Source organism: Bos javanicus, chromosome 10 (assembly GCF_032452875.1).
Source record: "Bos javanicus breed banteng chromosome 10, ARS-OSU_banteng_1.0, whole genome shotgun sequence".
Taxonomy (NCBI): Eukaryota; Metazoa; Chordata; class Mammalia; order Artiodactyla; family Bovidae; genus Bos; species Bos javanicus.
Window position 1 is genome coordinate 68101964 of NC_083877.1, and position 22916 is coordinate 68124879.

General features: G+C 39.8%; 1 protein-coding gene across 2 annotated transcripts in view; it reads left to right on the forward strand.

Annotated features, from left to right (window-relative positions):
• The window catches only part of PELI2 (pellino E3 ubiquitin protein ligase family member 2), a 201340-nt gene that overhangs the window by 51238 nt on the left and 127186 nt on the right, over nucleotides 1-22916 (forward strand). For both annotated transcript variants that reach the window (XM_061428986.1, XM_061428985.1), the window contains exon 2: nucleotides 4054-4183. In XM_061428986.1, coding sequence (XP_061284970.1) covers nucleotides 4054-4183 — 130 coding nt within the window. The remainder of the gene's footprint in view (nucleotides 1-4053; nucleotides 4184-22916) is intronic.

Below are 22916 nucleotides of genomic sequence, written 5' to 3' on the forward strand. Positions count from 1 at the left end.
GGCCAGGCACCATAGTAACCATTTGCATGAGTTGTTTTATGACAAGAGGTCCTGGTAAGGACCACAGAACTAATAAGCTACCACCAACCAGAAGAATTCGGGAAAGGTCAAAAGGAGACACCATGTGTCTGACCACCTCCCGGAATCCTTCTCGCTGGCATCCATCTTGTCTAAGCAATGCATGCACCACCAGGAAGGACTCTGAGTCAGAATGAATGGGCAGAGACAACTGGGAAACTAATCCCATCACCATAAAACCTGAGACCAAGCCAGGTGGCAGAGCAGTTCTCCTGTTCTGGAGAGGTAAGCTTCCCTTACCCTGCTGCTCTTCTCCTGGGTGCTCCTTCCCCATAAAAATCTCTTACTTTGTCAGCACGCGTGTCTCCTCGGACAGTTCATTTCCAAGGGTTAGACAGGAGCCCACTCTTGGACCCTGGAAGAGGTCCCCCTTCCTGCAACATTTCTGTGAGCCAGGAATCTGGGCAGTACTCAACCAGGCAATTGTTCTGTCCCATGTGGGATCAACCTAGGTCAGCTGGTGTAGTCAGCTGATGGATGGGCTGGTCTGGAGGGGCCACGGCAGCTTCAGTCACACGTGTGCTAATTGAGCAGGCTGTCGGAAGGCTGGGCTCAGCTGGGACTGCTGACTGGAGCCACCTCCATGTAGCCTCCTTGGCATGGGAGGTCCCAGCTTCCTTACAAGGCAGCTCTGACCTCCCAAGAGACAGAAGTTCTAAGCCTTTTACAAGACCTGGCTTTGCAAGTCTCAGCATGTCACTTCCTTCCCATCCTGTTGGCAAATAAGCCACTAAGGCCAGCCCAGGTGTGGGGAGATGGAGTTAGACTCATGGTCCCTGGGAGAAGTAATGGGAACTTCTGGCTGTTTTTAATTGACCATGTTGTGTACCTTGATAGGAGAGCCATTGAGAGACGTAAGGCGGCAAGTTGGATGATGGGTAGATGACATCATCAAATGTACTTTTCGATTTGGAGGCAGATGATGTGTGCTCAAGGTTGGAATTGGGGTGGTGCGGGTGGAGTCCTGTTTCAAGGTTCTCGGCTATGAGGAGAAGATTAGAAAGAGAGAGGAGGCGCTGAGTGAGGCTCCGTGTTGGAGAGGCTTGCTTGTGTTTACTTGGCTGGTTTGCTCTGAAGAAGGGTGAGGTCATCAAAGACCCATTCTTTTCCAAATCACACTGGCCTCTTAACTGATGACATGCCATTCAAAGTCTCTCTCCTCCTATCTTTGGCGATACAACTTTCTCTTGGTCCTGGTTCTGTGGCCTGTGACTAAGAGGGGTTTACTTATTTATTTGAAGGTATAAAAGGTATTTCTTGCCGTATTTGTGCGTCTCTGCTCCACCGATTGAAATTAAAATGTTTCTGTATATGTTAAGTTGACATTCCTGGTTTTTGTGTTTTCATCTTTCTATTAGATATGGCTTTTGGGTTGTAGGTAGAAGAAACCAATCTGAGTTAGCTAAAACCAGAAAGGATTTCTTGAACAGGGGTCAGAGTACATCTGGGCCAAGAGACACCCTTAAGGATCTCTTTGCATCTCTTTTCATTTCTTGTCCCTGTTCATCTGCTTTGCTCCTCACTTCTCTGCTGCTTCATCACAGAACAGACTCTGACATCCCCACAGCTCCGACGCCTACAGTTTGCAGCTCTGGCCATCCACACAGACTGGTGGGTTGTCTCTGGGTCCCGGCTTTGTGTTTTCTGACATGAGACTGTCATTGGCCAATTTGGACCAAACGTCTGTCACCAGCCACTCAGTGGGGAGGGTGCTGGCCTGGCCATTTCATTCAGATGTAGTACTGGGCTTACCTTAGGGTGTTCAGGGCTGGATTTCCTAGAAGGGATGTCATAGTGAGCAGATCTCTTAAAAAGCATCTGCCACATTCTTTGACTAGTTTCAGCAGTGTGTAGTTGAGAGAAAGGTGCAGCGGAGAGCTGGGCAAATGTAAGGGGCACAGGACACCTTGCCAGATCTTGTACCAGTTGTTCCAGGCCACAGTGATGAAAACGTCCCTTTAAATTGTTTAGACCCTGCCTTTAATTCACATATGTTTCTCTTGATACAGGGCGCTCATCCTGGTGTAAGTGATGTACAAATATATTAAGACACAGTTGATTTATAATGGTTGTTTAATCAGGGATATGTTTGTTAGAGTAGCGATCACAGGTATGTTTAAGAAAATCATGTCCATTATTCTGATCTTGGCTCTAAAAAAGGAGAGGAGTAAGACCTGAAACAAATGATTTCTGTACTCTGGAGATATTTTCTGTAGCTGACATTCCTTTATGATGGAGATGGAAACAGTTAAAAACACAGCAGGAATAACTTCTGGTAATGTAAATCCATTATCATACTGCAGCTACAGAATAGTAAAACAAACACCGCAAACCCTTGTTCCGACTTTTGCTGTTCCCCTTGGGCCTCGTGTCCCCTTTGCCACACTGCCCACCGTGCTCTCTGGGTAAGATGGGCGAGTGACAAAGGCAGGACTTCCAGGAGAGCGTGGAGCCGCCACCCACGTCACCTCCGACTTTGGTGCTTGGCGGGAGCCTCAGAGTTGTCATGTTTATCCACACAAATTTGCAACAATTCCTCTTTTGGTTCTGTTCAAAAGAACTTCTGCCAAGAGGGAGCTGGAGAATAAACAGGGCATGAGACAGAAGTCAGAATGTACAGACACCTGTAATCTAGATTAGAAAATACAGGTGAAATGGAAATGCTCTTGCACACCTGCATTCTTTTTAAACACTGGTATTGGCTTTCAGGCAGGGGTCCCCACCACCACCACCCCCCCCCAAAAGAAAAAAACGGGGGACTGCACAGCAGGAGGTGAGCAGGTGAAGCTTCATATGTATTTACAGCTGCTCCCCATTGCTCACATTACAGCCTGAGCTCCACCTCCTGTCAGATTTGAGATGGCATTAGATTCTTCCCTCATGGCTTAGACGGTAGAGCATCTGCCTACAATGCGGGAGACCCGGGTTCAATCCCTGGGTCAGGAAGATCTCCTGGAGAAGGAAATGGCACCCCACTCCAGTATTCTCGCCTGGAAAATCCCATGGACAGAGGAACCTGGTAGGCTACAGTCCATGGGGTCACAGAGAGTCAGACACAACTGAGCGACTTCACTTTCTTAGATTCTCATAAGAGAGTGAGCCCTACTGTGAGCTGCTCGTGCCAGGGGTCTGGGTTGTGTTCTTCTTATGACAGTCACCCCCAAACCATCCCCCCAACCTACCCCCTGGTCTGTGGAGAAATTGTTTTCTACAAAATCTATCCCTGGTGCCAAAAAGGTTGGGGGTCACTGGCTTACGGTATTAATTTAGGGAAATCTGCTTAAGGACAAGTACTATTTCCCAGGTGACTTTTTAAGATAGTTGATAGTTTGTGGACTAAAACTCTGCTTTTATACCTTTGGGCTTTTTAATGGGCAACCTTATAGAGGCATACTTTGTTTAATTTTTAAGGCTAGCTTTCGCTAACTTGACAGTATAGGGTTCAAATAGCAATTGGAATGGAGGTAGAGAATTCGGAACTTTTAAGAATGCAAGCAACTAAATTTGATCTTACAAATAAAGATCCTGCAGACATTAAGATGATTTGAGACTGAGAGATGAAGTTTAATTAGTATGCTCTTTTCTAACCAATTCATTTAAAAATATTTCTCTAGTGTTTCTCCAGGGTCCATTAGGATGACGTTTGTTGAATTGAGCTGGCGCTAATAGAGCCTCTGCAGAATTCTCATTTGCTTATTTATACTTGGTCTCTTCTGCAAAGATTTGAAGAGTCTGACTTTATAGAATAAGGAACCTATAATTACTTGGTATATCACTCTTAAATTAAGTTTCTGGAAGTGATTTGAATTTCATTACAGCCGAAGTCTCTAAGTCTGTTTTGTATCCCTTTTGTGGGGTGGTTAGTGGACAAGTCTTTATGAGCATTCCTGTCTTTTCCCTTAATTCTATCAGACTTTTATTCTGAATGCCTTTAAAAATCTACAAATAAACGAACTCTTTCATCTCTGTTTATAGGTACAATGGTGCTTTACCTAATGGAGACAGAGGCCGGAGGAAAAGCAGATTTGCTCTCTATAAGCGGCCAAAGGCTAACGGAGTCAAACCCAGCACAGTCCATGTGATATCCACTCCACAGGCGTCCAAGGTAGGGGACTCCTTGGAATGGGGAGGGCCGACAGTGAATCGTGGGTGTCCTTGTCAGCTGCTCTTTCCTTTCAGCCTCATTTCTCTGTGGGCCAGTGTCTCAGCCATTTAAGCTGGATAGTCTTGGTTGTGAAAGGCTGTCATGTACACAGCCCATTGTGTGTTTCACAGCATCCCTGACCTCTACCCGCTAGAGGCCAGTAGCATATCAACCCGCATGTCCCCAACCGCTTTTGGGACAACCAAAACTGTCTCCCAAACTTGCCACGTGTCCTCTGGGGGCCAGGAGGGTGGACACACCTTTCCCTCTGTCCCCTACCCTCTCCCATATGAACCACTGCTTTAGGAGGTAGTGGCGTCAGCATATATCAATTGAGGATAGTTGTGGTTGAGAGAGAAACGATGTTCCTTTTCCTGAAGAGTGTTCTGTATTAAATTTTGGTATAAACCTCATTAAGATTTGCTGTTTTCCTCTGTTACTTGAGTAGTGGGTGTTTTCACACAATTTGCATGTACATGGAATTGAATTTGTGTAATTATTAGATTGGAAGTAAATAGAGCTAAGTGCAATAAGAAGTCTATGATACATACTTCTTCTTGTAAGTGAAGAAGTATGCATTCTATGCATTCCTTCATCTGCCTTCAACAAATGCCAGCATTATCCCATGGGCCCTACTTGAATTTCTCTGAGGCAGCTACAGGTTGCCCCGTCAGATGAGTGTGGGGAGGTAAACGAGGTAACTGGACACATACTCATGAGTAACACCATCCAGCTGACTGTGGGGTACTGCTGCCATGTACCTGTGTCAAACCTGCACTTGACTCATAGAGCAATTTATTCTTGATGTATGCGATTGCACACTGTAATTAACAGAGCACACTAATAATTTGTATAAATTATATATATCAGATCTTGGGTATGGTTTTTACATTCTCCCATGGGGAACGTCTTCCTTCCCGACGTGGAATTGTACATTTAAATTTGGTACGGTGACCTTTGTGATACCACCAACAAGCGAGTTAAGAACCGAGTGAAAGGCCCATGGCTGATTCTACCATGCTCCCAGATTAATGTATATAGTTGATTGGAATGAGGTTTTATGAATATTCATGTTTTTTGAAGGCCTTTAATTTCTGTTCTGCATATTAGCTTTTAATGTGTGATTAAGAGAGAATACTTTGACACCTGTAAAAAATCAAAATACTACTTTTTAAGACATTTCACAAATATTCACTTACATTACAGGCTGAGGTATTTTATTCATATGTATATTTATACCAATAAAATGATTTTACAAGTGGAAAAAAAATGAACATTTTTTTGAATATTTTTTATGAATATTTTTTCATTTTTTTATGAATATTTCATTTGTTTTCTGATCTGTAAGTGTAGAGGAAGCCTGAATTTCCATTCTGGTTTATATAGTCTACCTATTAGATTTTATAACAATTTTTCTTTTAATTAAACATGTTACTTAATGTGTATAGTTTACTTTTTAGAAAATAATTATATCTATATGAAGTTATTTTATATGGGGTACTGGCTGTATATATTTATCATAATGGGTTTGAACCATCTGGAATAAATAAGAGACTTTCTTTCTTTCTTTCTTCTTTTTTTTTTTTTTTTTTGCTGAAAACCAGCGGTTCAAAGAAATGAACAGCTTCATGGAAGCATATGTGGTGTTTATACTCAGAAACAGGTCACCTCTGTTAACCTTTTTATTTAAAAGTTCTTGTTGTTTCTGAAGCAGTGCCATGGAAGAAGTTTGCGAGATTGTGCCAATTAAGAATCTTTTGTATTAGGGAGGGAATGGTTAGACCAGAATCTATCAAATACCAAGGAAACAGGAAAGAATAATACATAGTGGCCATATTTTTGGCTAGAGAAAGGGAAATAAGGTGCAAGTTTTAGGCAGGGAAGGACACTCGCTAGGGTAAACAGAGGAAATCAGCCTTACTGACTCTGAGAAAAGGAGGAAGTGAAATGGCAACAGAATCTTGGAAAGTCAAAGAATTATGAGAAATATTTTATAGTCCAAAAATATTTGGAGGGGAAGGATACCAAGCCAAATGTTTTTAAGCGTGTGATGAGTGCCAAAAATACTCTGCTATTATAGACATGGTCTTTATAATTTTGTCTGTGTGTCGATATTTATCTTTTCTCCTTTTGGTTCTGTACCTTTTTATGTCTCCGTTTTTCAATCACAGATTTTATATTGATACAATGGCTTCAGATATTTAAAAAAATTATAGAAATCTTTGGTTTCTTAGGCTTCATGTTATGGTGGGATATGAAATATACCTTCCAATAGCTCCTCTTAGAATATCATGCGTCTTCCTCACTCTTTACCCACCTACATCTGCTCTAGTTTTAGCTTTTTCTATTTTACCTTTGTATCTTGAGTTTATCTGATGATATTTAGATTATAAATCTTTTGGAAGCTGTCTAAATCTGTTTAAAAGTATCATTGAGAATACTAATAGTAGGGGAAATTGTGTTTTGGTGTTACCACCTGGAAAAAAATGCATTCTCAGGGCCTCCGTTTCTTATTTATAAAATGAGTTTGTGATGGGCAGGAGCCATGTGGATTCAGGGCAGGTATTTTGGTTACAAGCAGCAGAAATGATTCTGGCTATATCATGCCAAAGAAAGGAAATGTGGAGACATTATTAAAGGTTAGGATGCAGCTAGCTCTCTGAATTGGGGGAGATTTTGAGTAACCAGGTTTTGTGAGAGAAGTGAACCAGAGTGTTCACAGGAGTTAACGTAGATATTCTTTCCAGGGTGTTATAAAGTGGCTCCACTTTTTTAATTTTCAGGAAAGAGAATCCGATAGGTGTGCACAGGGTCCGTCAAGCATGACCAAGGGAGATGAGTGGACCTGACATTTTTATCGTGAGCTGATCACTTGCCCATACTGCCTTTCCCTTACTCATCTTGGGACCTGCATGTCCAGGGCCTCATGCACAGTACTTCATCCTACCTGAACTGGTACCTTAGTCACAAATCCCTGTTTTTCTGTTCCCTTTTGAACTCCCACCCCCAGTCGACATTGCCCGGCTGCTCCTGTTGCCACCTGCTCTGTTGGCCCTAGACAAAGTCTCATGTGTTAAATCTTTTCCTCAAATGCTGCTCCTCTACCTCACCTTAACTGAGTCCTAGTTTTTCCCCAGGATGCTCTTTTTCCATCTGTTTAGTTCATGACAGTAGAAATGATTTCATTTTGCTTCCATTTCAGTCTCTTCTTTTGTAACCCTATGTTTTTCATCTAAGTTCCTTCCTCGCCTCCTCCTTCGGACCTCTCTGATCTATAGCCCACTCTTCTGCATATTTCCATGACCCAGGCCCAAGCTCAGTCTCCCTGACTCTTCAGGCCCCATTCAGCCATATAGGAGCATCCATGGTGTAACCTTTTTTTTTTAAACACATCCATGGTATAAATTGAAAAATTGTAACTTTTCAGTTTCACAGACTGTCACTTCTGTTCCACTTTCCCTACTAATATGATGGACTTGAGAGCCCACTGTCACTTAACCTCTACTATTACCATAACTTCGAGTTCATTCTCGTGTATGCATATACTTTGCTTATCTGATTTCATCAGGGCTTACAGTCCTTTAGCCTGTCCTTACTTGCCATGATTGTTAGTGTGTTTCAAGTCTTCCTTTCCACTCACCCTGTTTCCCATCAGAAGGCCTGGGTATGTGGTCGTCTTGGCAAAAGCTGTTTGACCTGAACCAGCACATGCTTTGCTGTGGAATTTCTAATGCTGCAATATTGGTAATGAAAGGATCATCTTTGAGTGGAATTGTACAAGTGAGATCTATTAGGGTGGGGGTGGTTACTGTTCTTAGAACGTGAGGGCTTGGCCTCTTGACTAGGTTGTTTCTTCCCTCTGCCACAATCATTCCTTCTGCCCCACAGTCTGGGGAGAGACCAGGGAGACCTCTTTGCTGATGGTGGTGGTAGCTGGAAAATGGGCCCTCTTAATCTTCTATGCATCCCAGCATCCAAGCTAAGTCAGGTGCGGGTGGCAAGTGTGTGCCACTGTTGTGTAATTGCTTTTTGTGTAATCACTATTTTTATAATCTTCATTTGTGTACATGTTTGCTCTTGAAATAGTAATACTCAAAGAAATTTCTCCTGTTATGTAACGTGTTTTAAAAAAACGAAACAAACCTGAAGCCCTGTTTTACTTTTAGCAGGTCTATTACATAGATATTGGGCATTTAGCAATTTATTTCCATTTGTGTTCAATGGATATTTATCTAGCCCTTTTCTGTGGCCAGGCATCATTCTAGGTATCGGATGTACTATAGGGACCAAAACATGCCTGCATGGAGCTCTTTGTCTTGTGAGTAGGCAAACAGTAAGTTATCATGTGGATACATTTTTAACTGCACATTTTGAAGAGCATGGTGCAGAAAAAGAATAAGGGGCTATGAGAAGAGGAGATGCAGAGTTTCGTCTGGGTGTATGGGGAAGGATCTCTAAGGAAGTGTCTTGTGAGCTTCGAGCTGAAGAATAAAGAGGAGTTAGTCAGGCCAGCAGAGAGGTCTGGAACTCTTAGGGTTCTGGTTGGAAGAAAAAAATTTTTTTTTCCCCAAGGAGAAACATTGAAGGGTGTTCAACAAAGAGCGTGGCATAATATGACTTAGAATTTAGGTCGATTTATGCTTGTTCATTTACTTTTCAGTGATGGGGGTGGGCAACGATTTTACTCTTACTTAACCTGTAAATAGTAGATGGTTGTGGTGGGGTTGGTGATGATGCCTGATGGGTAAATATTTTGCTGGCAATGTGGTTTAAATTTAGCAGCATTACTGTGGAAAACTCTTCATCATGGTTTCCCCTCTTAGACTGTATTTTATTGAAATCTCCTTTTTTGGAAATTTTTGCTTTTAAAAAGAAATTGAATAGCACTGTGTTCCAGTTGGCATTATTTCAGAATGGAAAGTATCAGTGGTCCTAAGAGTGACAGTTTAGAGAAAAATTAGGGCTATTTAGTGTGACTGTCACAACCAGGACTGCTTTTAAGCTATTTACATTGGGATGGCTCTACTGGTTGATAAGATATTTAAACTCTTCCTTATCAGTCAGTGAATGATGTAATAGTAAATGTGAGAAGTGGTAAAAGCTAATAATACACATTTCAGTGTGAATTCATTAGTTCAGCTGATTTTCTGGGCTTTAGTGGGGTCCGGTTTTGCAGCACTCATGATCTGTCCAGCCTGGGTCTTAGTGGCGTATCTCCACTGCACATTCCTTGTGAAGCTGGAGCCTTCTGTGCTTTCAAAGAATCATCTGTTTATCATTATCTTCAGATTTTTTAAATTGCTACAGCTTTTTAAATAGTTGAGTTTTAAATAGTTTTTATTTTGGTTCCTTTCATTGTTACTGCACTATAATTCTTGAGTTAGTAGTATCTGTTGTTTTGATATTTATAAATGCAAGAACTAATTTTATTATATTATTATAAATGAAGAGGCAGCAAAATTTTATTGTCTTAGACATCATAAACATGAATATTCTGAATCTGTCAGAGGCGATAAAAAAGAAATATTAGTAGTGAGCTGAAATCTAGAATATCTCTTGATACTCCACAGGAATACAAACCTAAAACAAATAATTTGTATGTCTAGGGTGAAACACAGTTTGATTATTTTAACAAAAAACATAAACACGAACAGCCTATCTTTTTTAAAATTTATTTTTTATTGATGTATAGTTGAATTACACTGTTGTGTTAATCACTGCTATACAGCAAACAACCAACCTATCTTTATTCCTCAAGGGACTAGCAAAAGAACAAACTTAAGCCCAAAAGTAGTAGAAGGAAGGAAATAATAATAATAAAGGTAAGAGCAGAAATAAATGAATGAGCCCAAGGAGATTATAGAAAAGATTAGTGAAACTAAGAGCTGGGTTTTTTTCACTATAAACAAAAGAGACAGGTCTTTAGCTGGATTCAGCAAGAATAAAAGAGGACTCAAAATTCGAAATGAAAGAAATGTTACAACTGTACTATAGAAGTCAAAAGATCATGGGAGACTGATATGAACAACTATATACCAACAAATTGGTTAACATAGAAGAAATAAATTCCTAAAAATGTAAACTCTACCAAGACTGAATCATGGAGAAATAGAATATCTGAACAGATTGATTACTAGCAAGGGGATTATATCAATAATCAAAAACCTCACTACAGACAAAAGTCCAGGCCCAGACTTTGGTGAATTCTACTGAATGTTTAATGAAGAATTAATACCAATATAATCCTTTTCAAACTCTTCCAAAAAGTTGAAGATGAAGGAACAGTTTTAAACTAATTTTTATAAGGCCAACGTTACCCTAATACCAAAACCAGACAAGGACACTACAAGAAAAGAAAAAATACATGCCAGTATTCCTGATGAACATAGAAGCAAAAATCCTCAGTAAAATTTTAACAAACTAAATTTAATAGTACATTAAAAGTGTACATCGTACACTTTGATCAAGAGGGATTTATTCCAGGGAAGCAAGAGTGATTCAACAACTGCAGATCAATCAGTGTGATATGCACATAACAATATGAAGGATAAAAACTGTGTGTTCATGTCACTAAGTGCAAAAAAGCATTTGACAAAAAAATCCATTTATGATTAAAAAAAGACCTCAGCACACTGAGCACAGAGGGAATGTACCTCAACATAATGAAGACCATATACGATAGCCCACAGCTAACATCATAATCAGCAGTGAAAAACCAAAAGCTTTTTCTTTAAGATCAGGAATAAGACAAGGATGCCCATTATGGCCACTTGTATTCAACGTAGTACTGAAGCCCTAGCCAAAGCAATTAGGCAAGGAAAGAATGAAAAAGTATCCAAATTGTAAGGGAAGAAGTAGGATTGTCTGCTGATAACTTGAAATTACATATTGAAAACCCTAGAGATTCCACCAAAAAACTTTTAGAACTAATAAATTCATTAATGCTGTAGAGTACAGAATTCAGTAATGAATTATAAGACTAATGAAAATAATCCCACTTACAGTTGTATCAAAAAGAATAAAATCGCTCAGAATAAATTTAATCAAGGAGGTGAAAGATCTGTACACTAAAAACAAAAGTCATTGATGAAAGAAATTGAAAAAGACACAAATAAATGGAGGGCTATCCTCTGTTCATGGATTAGAAGAATTAATACTATTAAAATGTCCATAGTACTCAAAGCAATCTACAGATTCAATGTAATCTCTATCAAAATTCCAGTACCATTTTTCACAGAATGGAACCACACAAGACTCTAAATAGCCCAAGCAACCATAAGGATGAAGAACAAAGCTGGAGATACCATACTCCTGCCTTCATTCTGTATTTCAAAGTAATTGCATCATAATCAGAGCAATATGGTATTGGCACAAAAACAGATATATAGAGCAATGTAACAGAATAGAGAACCCAGAAATAAACCCACACGTATATGGTCAATTTATGATGAAGCCAAGAATACTCAATGGGGAAAAGATAAATGCTGTTGGAAAAATCGGACATCCACATGCAAAAGAATGAAACTGGACCACTTACACAAAAATCAACTCAAAGTGGATTAGGATTTGAATGTAAGGCTTGAAACCATACAATTCTTAGAAGAAAACATAGCTTTTTGACATTGGTCTTGGTGGTGATTTCTTGGATTTGACACCATAAGTAAAGGCAACAAAAGCAAAAAATAAGCAAGTGTGTCTATACTAAACTAGAAGACTTTGGCACAGCAAAGGAAACTATCCACAAAACAAAGAGGCAACCTCCTGAATGGGAGAAAACCTTTGTAAATCTGTGTCTGATAGGGGTTAATATCCAAAATATATAAATAACTCATATAACTCAATAGCAAAGCAAAGAAACCATAATGATATGATTTAAAAATGGGCAAAAGATCTTAAAACACATTTTTTCCAAAGAAGGCATCCAGATGACCAACAGATACATGAAAAAGTGCTCAACGTTACTAATCATCAGTGAAATGCAAATTAGAACCAGAGTGATATCACCTCATGCCTATTAGAATAGGTGTAATCATAAAGACAAGAAATAAGCATTGGAGGGAACCCTTGTATACTGTTGGTGGGATTGCAAGTTGGTGTAGCCACTGTGAAAAACAGTTTGGAGATTTTTTCAAATAACTGAAACGACAATGACCACGTGATCCAGCAATGTAACTCCTACACGTGGAAAGGAAATGAAAAAGAAAATCTTGAAGAGGTATCTGCTTGAATGAATATCCCATGTTCATTGCTATATTATTTGCATTAGCCAAGATATGGGAACAACCTGTGTTCATCAACAGTTGAGTGCATAAAGGTGTGACATATATTATACAATGGAATATCGTTTAGCCATGAGAAAGAAGGACATCTTGCCATTTGCAACAGCATGGATGGACCTTAGGGGCATTGTATAAGTGAATTAAGTCAGGGAAAGACAGATAACTGTGTATCACATATACATGGAATCTGAAGAGGTGAATTTATTAGAAACAGATTAGAATGATGGTTACCAAGGGGTGGGGGAAATGTGGAGATGTTAGTCAGAATATAACCCCCCAGTTACAATTTGAATAAGTTCTGGGGATATACTGTTTTAAATATTTGAGAACTGCTAAGAGGGACTGCAGGGAGATCCAACCAGTCCATTCTGAAGGAGATCAGCCCTGGGATTTCTTTGGAAGGAATGATGCTAAAGCTGAAACTCCAGTACTTTGGCCACCTCATGCGAAGAGTTGACTCATTGGAAAAGACTCTGATGCTGGGAGGGATTGGGGGCAGGAGGAGAAGGGGACAACAGAGGATGAGATGGCTGGATGGCATCACTGACCCAATGGACGTGAGTCTGAGTGAACTCCGGGAGATGGTGATGGACAGGGAGGCCTGGCGTGCTGCGATTCATGGGATCGCAAAGAGTTGGACACGACTGAGCGACTGATCTGATCTGAAGAGTAAATCTCGAATGTTTTCACCATACGAAAGAAATAGTAATTTTGTGAGATGATGGAAGTGTCATGAAATATTTCATGAAAATATCAAATCAATCTTGACAACATATCTGACAATGCACCTTGACAACAAGGTATATGTTGTGTACTTTGACAACATATCTCATTATAGCTGGAAAAAATAAATAGAAGTCAGTTTTCAAAAAAATGAGAAAATAACTTCCCAAAATATTTTATCAAAGGGTATTTCTAAAGCAAAGGAAGAAGTATTTATGAAACACTGACACAACATACTATATAAAGTAACTTTCTGACTTGAAGTATTTATCAACACTTCAAAAAATAGTTCTTATATGAGTGTATCATGGCAGAGTTATAGTCCTGATTGTTGTAAAACACATCTATTGAGATAAGGGAACAACTTTTTGGAAAACTTAAGAATTAGGCAGTAAAATTTTGGTTATAGACAAAGCTCCCATCATTTCACATAGAAGTGGTTTAATAATTTACTTAAAATGCAATATTCAGGATTTGAAGATAGATGCTGGTTTTTGTTGACCTCACAGAGCTAAAAGGAATAGCATCTGAAATATATTAAACTTTATTGTCATACCCAAGAAAAATGGTCTTAATGAGAAATATTTACATGAAAACTTCATGAATTTTGTTCAGGTGGTGCAAGTATAGTGCTAGGGAGAAAAAAGTCTGAAATCATAGGAAAACTTCTAGATATTTTTATTTGATGTTGTTTACTTATTTCTGGATCATGGCATAAAAAGATAGAAGTCAAATAAACTTATGATTTATTTGATCTTGTGTTATTTAACTTCTGGTATTTGGTATACGTAAGAACTTGGAATTGAAATAAGTACAGTTGACCTTTGAACAACACAGGCTTGAACTGTGTGGGTCCACTTATACATGGATTTTCTTTTTTCGATAGTAAATGCTGCAGTACTGCATGATCTGCAGTTGATTGAATCCCTAGATGCGGAGGAACCATGTATATGAAGGGCTGACTAAGTTATACTAAGATTTTTGTACTGCATGGAGGGTGTTTGCCCAAAGCCTCCATGATATAAACTTCAAGGGTCAGTTGTAGTTGCCTTTGGATGGACTCTGTTTGGAAATCATATAAAGACGACGGCTTACTTTAGTAGATAGCATTTGGATAATTAGTTTTATTTGTTTTTAAAGATTTAACTTTATTATATGCTATTCTAACTAATCTTATTTCTTAATTTTAGGAGAAAGAAAATTGCTAACTATTAAAATGGATAGATTTCTTTGACAAATAATAGGTAATAGAACATATAAAACAAAATACAAGAAACTGATAGAAAAGCAGAGAATGTTAGAGAAACATTTCAAATGAAGTATTCCAAGAGAAAAATTATTAAATTATCCAACAAGTTACATGAAAATATACTTATTTGATGACAAATCTGAGGAATTGTTCAAAGAAGTTATATATATTTAATATATTGGTTCTTTTTAGTATATTGGTTCTTAGAATTTAGCTAGTTGATTTTTATCAAAGCGCCATAGATTGAAGGTAAACAGTATTTTATAAAAATAAGCTAGATAATTGAATATGACAGTTCAGTAAGTGATTTTCATAGTGGTGATAGAAATAGTGAATAATATTAAGGTTAAAAAAAAAGTTGAATTTAATTGACATTAGTTCACCATAAGATAGTATAGTATTTACCAAGAACAGTACTATGTTATGGAGAAAACCTGTATTATCAAGACTTAATTCACCTGTTGTCTTTCAGTAACTAGGGGGTATTACTGAAAGAGCTTGGTTTGTTGTACTGAATCATGTCTCAGACATTGCTTACTTGTGACAGACGCACATCAAATAAAGGCTCACACCAGGACTTTTAACAATTAACAGATGACTTGGAAATTATTAACATGATTTGATGAATGCTTGGTGTTCTAACTTGCAGTTTTAAACTGTGTGTAGTTCATACTTAGAGAATAAAATGGAAGGCTAAATTTTTTTTGATTTATATGCTTATTCATTTTCATTATAATTCTGATTGTTAAATATTGTCACTCCTGACATGAATAATTTTAATATGTCTGAGATTAGGTGGTTATCTCATTTTTTGTTTTATGTAGCGTGAGTTTTAACATCAATAATTGGTTATTATTAACTAGTACATTTCAGTGAATTTTAACTCAGTACATTTATTGATGCTTTTCTGAAGTTTTTGATAGTTACTACAAATAGTGTTACCTGTAGCAATTTGCAAGTTCTCTTCCCCTCCTACTGTTTTTGGTTTAGCTTTGACTTCTGTTCACAAAGTAAGCAACAGTAGGCTTGCTTGTTTAAGTACATTTTCTTTCAAATCACCAAAGTGAAGTGTTGAGAATTTTTACTGCTGTGTTCAAGTGAGGCAGCTTGACTTGTATTGGTACTTGTATTTGACTGGGATAGCATAATGAGCAGCATTTCCCCATTCAGATTTGTGTGAGAGCCTTTATGGTAGGTTTTAAGATTTGTATAGTACTTTTAAGATTAAAGTTTGAAATGTGATTCACTGCTTACTGAGAATAATTCCACAAAGTTGAGGACTATTCCATTTTTCTTAGTCTCTGCAATTAATACAGTTTGGCACTAACATTTTTGTCTCCTCTAGTCCTTCTTCCAGCATACATGGTTTCATCGTTTCAGGCACTAATGTCTAATTGTGAGGGGTTTTGTGTGTGTGTGTGTATATGTAGAATAATTGCTGCCTTCCTTTCTGTTCATTGATATTTAATCTGAACTTATGCTTTGCTGTGTGGTATGAGCAAAATTATTCATTGATTCCTAGCAAAAGAGACATTTTTGTCTTTTGTATTTAACATGTGGTTGGCAGACTAGTGCCCACCTGCCCCCTCCCCCCGCCCCCCCCAATCAAGATGCTCATGCCTGGTCCGTGGAACCTTGTGAGTATCTCGCATGGCAGAGAGGACTTTGCCAATGAAGGTCATGGAGCTTAAAATAGGGATTTTACCTTGGATTGTTGGGGTGGCCCAATGTAATTGCAGAAGTCCTTACAAGTGGAAGAGGGATGTGGAAGACTCAGATGTGAGGGAAGGAGCAGCAGGAGGGTTTGAAGCGTGAGCAGGACTCAACTTGCTGCTCCTGGATTTGAAGACAGAGGAAGGGGGCTATGGGCCTAGTAATGTGGGCAGCCTCTGGGAGCTGAGAACGACTGTGGCAGACAGCAGCAAGGCAACAGGGACCTCAGCCCTGCCAGCACAGGGAACTCAGTTCTGCCAGCAGCCTCAGTGTCTCTGGAAACAGATTCCTCCTAGAGCCTCATAAAGGCCCACAGCCTTCCTGACCCCTGGATTTCTGCCATGTGAGACTTGGGCAGAGAAACCAGTCAAGCCTACCAACATCAGACCTGTGCGATAATAGAGGTGTCGTGTTTGTAGCTGCTAAGCTTGGTGGCAACTTTTTACAGCAGCAAGAGAAAACTTACATATAGTATTTCATGGGACATGAGGTGCAAAGTACCTTGAATTCTGAGAAGTTCTTAAGTTTGAAAAGGATAGGGAAGCCATCAAAGAATTGGCAGGCAGGGAAGGTGGTTTTTGGTTCTTTTCTCTCGGATCCAGAGTATTGGAGCTGGAGAGCTTGACTCTAGCATGTAGTAAATCATCAGTGTAATTATCTGCATTACTGATATATAATAATTATATGATTTACTTGATTCATGTATTAATTGGAAAAATCATATTTAATTTGTGTTGTCCTGAAAGCACCATTTTATTAAAAAGTTGCTTTTAACATGTCAGTGTGGGTTAATATTTGTATTTATATTTATAATTAAGCCTTTGCCCAAACCTATTTGAATTATGACTGATTCAGTCACTTGAACCCATCCTGTCTTTTCATGGAGGAAGAGAATCTATTGCTATAACTTTCTTTAATAAAAACATGGAACATGAAAGTTGGAAGGAACTGTATTCAGACTGACTTTTCATTTTACACATGAGAGACCTTACGTGCAAAGAAGCCGTCTTTGCACTTCTCAAGTCACTGAGTAAGCAGTCTCAGGTCACTGAGCCATGCCCAGGACCTAGGAGTATCAGTCTTTTGGTGTAAGTGGAGAATCCCAGGGACGGGGGAGCCTGGTGGGCTGCCGTCTCTGGGATCGCACAGTCGGACACGACTGAAGCGACTTAGCAGCAGCAGCAGGTGGAAAGTGCCATGAAGGACAGGAACCAAATTGGTTCTGCTCTTAGATTCTTACCTCCCAGAAGTGTGACTTGGAAAATCCATTTGTTTCCAAACTGGGAGTCCTGTGATGATGAAAGAGATGAATGTGGTATTTGTTAATAAAAATGGAAGTTACTTTGTGAACTTAAGGATCATTAGCATTGTTGGGATAAGTTGTCCAGTTGGAAATCAGGTGCTTGGCAGAGAGAGCCTTTGCTACAAAAGGAACAATGATGGAGACTTGGATTGAAGCAGCTGGGTTGTTTATGATGGTAGTCACAACAACAAGTGGTAACAGGTATAGTTCAGTTCAGTTGCTCAGCACGTCCAACTCTTTGTGACCCCATGGTCTGCAGCACATCAGGCTTCCCTGTCCTTCACCACCTCCCGGAGCTTGCTCAGACTCATGTCCATCAAGTCAGTGATGCCATCCAACCATCTCATCCTCTGTCATCCCCTTCTCCTGCCTTCAGTCTTTCCGAGCATCAGGGTCCTTTCTAATGAATCAGTTCTTTGCATCAGGTGACCAAAGTATTGGAGCTTCAGCATTAATCCTTCCAATGAATATTCAGGACTGATTTCCTTTAGAAGTGACTGGTTTGATTCCCTTGCAGAGTCTTTAAGAGTCTTCTCCAACACCACAGTTCAAACACATCAACTCATCAGTGCTCTGCTTTCTTTACGGTCCAACTCTCACATCCATACATGAATACTGGAAAAACCATAGCTTTGACTATGCGGACCTTTGTCAGTAAAGTGATGTCTCTGCTTCTTAACATGCTGTCTAGGTTGGCCATAGTTTCTCTTCCAAGGTGCAAGCGTCTTTTAATTTTATGGCTGCAGTCACCGTCTGCAGTGATACTGGAGCCTAAGAAAATGAAGTCTGTCACTGTTTCCACTGTTTCCCCATCTGTTTGCCATGAAGTGATGGGACCGGATGCCATGATCTTCGTTTTTTGAATGTTGAGTTTTAAGCCAGCTTTTTCACTCTCCTCTTTCACTTTCATCAAGAGGCTCTTTAGTTCTTCTTCGCTTTCTGCCAAAAGGGTGGTGTCATCTGCATATCTGAGGTTATTGATATTTCTCCCGGCAATCTTGATTCCAGCTTGTGCTTCATCCAGCCTGGCATTTCTTATGATGTACTCTGTATATAAGTTAAATAAGCAGGGTGACCATATACAGCCTTGACGTACTCCCTTCCCAGTTTTGAACCAGTCCGTTGTTCCATGTCTGGTGCATGGTACCTCAAAGTGGATTTTGTGCGGCTGAACAGAAGTCACACCTCTGAGGGGTCATTCGCTGGCTGACTTGAACTTGCTGAGGCCTGTTCTGTTGCACCTCTGCCTTTCTCATTGTAGTACATGGTTGACCTTATCTTTTGTGAGAAAGTGCCTCAGCCTGTTTGAAGTCCTGTGCTGCAGACAGTTTCACAGGGATACCTACTTACAAGCTCTTTGTTGATCACACTCTTGTCACGGGTGAGTGTGAAAGAGTGGCTTCGGGAACCTCTGGCTTTGTGCTACCAGAGGAGAGTTAACGGGAGCTTGGAGGAGCCTGGGCACAGGAGCTTCCAGGGGCATGATAGCTTCTGCTCATCTCTTATTCTGCCGCCAGGTGAGCCCTGCAGATCAGCCCTCTCACCTTTGTGTTTCAGCATGAGGTTCAAGTTAAATTCCCGAGGTGGCCATGTTTTCCCTCCCCTCCACCCCTTCCACTTTCTCATTTTTTAGGATGTCTTCCAGCCCTGTGCACTAACCTGAGCTCTCCCATCCTTTAAAACCCAGCCTAGATGTCACATCCCCCCAGGAACTCTGACACTCCACATTCCCCGCCTTAGAGAAGTCCTTCTGTGGACTCCTGAAGTTCAGAATACATGTGTAAATCTTTCTCAGTGCCCTGATGCTGTGTTAGAGTTATTGGTTTGCTGTCTAATCATGTGGGGCAGCAAGCTCCTTGAAGGCAGGAGCAGTCTTTTCTGTCTGTGTTCCCACTGCCCAGCACAGTTTGTGGGGTTAGTAACCAGATGTGGCATGACCTGCCTTGGGCATGTGCTGGGACAGCTGGTTGTTCTCATGGGTCAGTGACTGATGCCTTGGGATTCTGCAGACCCATAGGCACATGCACAGGTCAGTTGATATTTCAGGCATATTTGGTAAATTAAAATTGAAATAATCTTTTTCCTATTATTTCCCAGTTTCCTTCTTTTTTTTTTTTTTTAATAGTTATTTTAAAATTTTTGGCTGTGCTGGGTCTTTGTTGCTGCACAAGCTTTTCTGTAATTTCAGTGAGCAGGGACTTGTCTCTAAGTTGCAGTACATGGGTTTCTTTTTGCAGTGACTTCTTTTATTGCAGAGCACAGGCTCTAAGGCCCTCTGGCTTCAGTAGTTGTAGCGCATAGGCTTTGCAGTAGCAGCTCTTGAGCTCTGGAGCACAGGCTCAATAGTTGTGGTGCGTGGGTTTAGTTGCTCCATGACATGTGGAATCTTCCTGAATCAGGGTTCGAACCCATGTCTCCTGCTCTGGCAGGCAGATTCTGTACCACTGAGCCACCAGGAAGGCCCCAAGTTTTCTTTATTATTTACTTGTATTAATAAAAAATAATAGTTTATAATAAAGGTAAGCAGCTTTGTACAAAATCTTGTGTCCATCTCTCATCTCTTTTCCTTTTGATCTCAGAGAATCACATGTTTGTTATTGAGAGTTTTAAGAAGTTATATTTATTTTGTAAAATATGAAGATGAGAATTGAATGACGAGTGTGGGGATTGGAGTTTTGACTTCCTGAATTCTTAGTTTCCTCTGTTTACTTGCTGTAGATTCTGGGGTAGAATACTTTTCAGGGGCTCGCATTCCACTTTCATACAACAGAGATTTGTCTCAGGCAGTACTGGCCTGTTTAACCTGAAGTAACAAGCACCTCCGAAATCTCAGGGGTTTTATAGCAACACAGCATGTTGATTACTCACACTTTGTCATGGATTAGCATGGAGACTGTATTCATCGCGGACATTCAGGATCCAGTTGGAAGGTGCACCTTGACTTAACAAATTTAAAAATCATGGAGGGGAGGTAAGAGAGACAACACAGCTCTTAGAGGTTCTGCCTGGAAGTGATGTACTTGAATTTCACTGGCTAAAGCAAATGTCCTGGCTGCTGCCGCTACCGCTAAGTCACTTCAGTCGTGTCTGACTCTGTGCGACCCCATAGACAGCAGCCCACCAGGCTCCCCCGTCCCTGGGATTCTGCAGGCAAGAACACTGGAGTGGGTTGCCATTTCCTTCTCCAGTGCATGAAAGTGAAAAGTGAAAGTGAAGTCGCTCAGTCGTGTCCGACTCTTAGTGACCCCATGGACTGCAGCCTACCAGGCTCCTCCGTCCATGGGATTTTCCAGGCAAGAGTACTGGGGTAGGGTGCCATTGCCTTCTCCAATGTCCTGGCTAACTTAGTTCAAAAGTTAGGGACACATATCCTTTTGTGGGAAAACATCAGATATTTGCAAATATTAGTGCAGTCTGCCTCCAGGTAGTGACTTATGAAGGAAAACACTTGGAACGTATCATGTGCCTAGTACGTGATAGTGATTGATTAATGGAAGCTAATATTATTAGTGATTGGTTTCTCTGCAAAGTATTATATGTTATAAGAAGTTATAAATGGGCTCAGGATACAAAGAAACCTAGTATCCATAATGAATTATTGGCAGCTTGGTTGTATTGGGTTAAAAAGTTGTATTTAAAATTCACTGATAGATTTAAAATTAAAACTGCAGCCTCATGGTTCTGATAGATTTAAAATTAAAACTGCAGCCTCATGGTTCTGATAGATTTAAAATTAAAACTGTGGCCTCATGGTTCTGATAGATTTAAAATTAAAACTGCAGCCTCATGGTTCTGATAGATTTAAAATTAAAACTGCAGCCTCATGGTTTGAAGATATGTTTCCTCTAGACGTTAGAATGTAAGTTTATCATTTTCTTTAGAATCACAGCAATTAAGGTTTAATAATGAATAGTTTCTGTATTATTGAACCCAACTTGGAGATTCAGAGTATTGCCTCATTAGAAAAGGTACTTACCAATTATAACATTTTAGAAAGATATTCTTAGGTGAAAATGCTTCTGGCCTAAGTCATTTGGTTCTTCAGGTATTCCACAGAAGCTAACATTAGCTTCATTCCTTGCCTTTTGAACAAAGAAGTAGTTTGTATTTTTTCAGTGCAGAATAAAACCTTTGTTTCACATGAAGAGTTAAGTCATAACAGTTTGTCTTTCCGTAGTGCCTAGTTGAAATAAACATGACTGTTAGTGATTTCCACCACCCCCAACCTGCATTTTAGGAAGTCATGTTTATTATTTTATTCTGCAACTTAGTCTCATAGATCCAAGAATATAATTTTTAAAATCTCTAAATCCCATTGATAGACATTTTATGAGCAAGATAGAATGAATGTTATGAAATTTAGTCCTTATATATGGCTGTGTCCCTTTGCTGGCCATCTTAAACTATCACAACATTGTCAATCAGCTACACTCCAGTACAAAATAAAAAGTTAAAAATAAATTAGGGTCCAAACAAGGTTTAAAAAAATGCTTAAAAATGAGAAATTGGGTCAAGAGATCTCACCTAGCATTTTAAAAATTTTAAGATATTCTTTAAAGTATACACATCATAGATGTAGAGTTTAGTGGATTTTCATAAAGTGAACATACCATTTAAGAAGTATCCGGGGCAAGAAACAACACTGCCAGTACCCTAGAAGACTCCCAGGCTCTTCCTTCCAGTCATTGCCCCCTAAGCCTAAGAAGGAACCAGGTAACCATCGTTGTGACCTACCGCCATAGACTAGTTGTCCTGTTTTTGTACTTTATATACATTGGGTCTGGTAAACACATTTTTAGGGCCTCTCTGGTGGCTTTGGCATCAGACAGTAGAGAATCTGCCTGCAATGCAGGAGACCTGGGTTTTATCCCTGGGTCAGGAAGATCCCCTGGAGAAGGGAATGGCTACCCGTTACAGTATTCTTGTCTGAAAAATCCCATGGACAGGGGAGCCTGGTGGGCTACAATCCATGGGATCACAAAGAGTCAGACACAATTGAGCAGCTAACAGTTTCACTTCATTTTTCAAGCACATTAAAAAAAAAAATTATTGGAGGTTAGTTGCTTTACAGTATTGTACTGGTTTCTACCATTCATCAACATGAATCAGCTACACACATGCATATTGTCACCTCCCTCTTGAATCTGCCTCCCATCTCCCACCCCATCCCACCCCTCTAGGTTGTCACAAAGCACTAGATTGAGCTCCCTGTGCCACACAGCTATCTATTTTATCTATTTTCCCACTGGCTATCTATTTTACATACGGTAATTTATGTTTCCATGCTACTTCTCTCTCGATTTGTCCCAACCTCTCCTTCCCCCACTTTGTCTACAAGTCTGTTCTCTGTGAACAAGTCCATTTTTATTTCTGATCAAAATAAACAGAAGTCAGTCATAGCCAACGGCATTCACATGTATAGCCTGC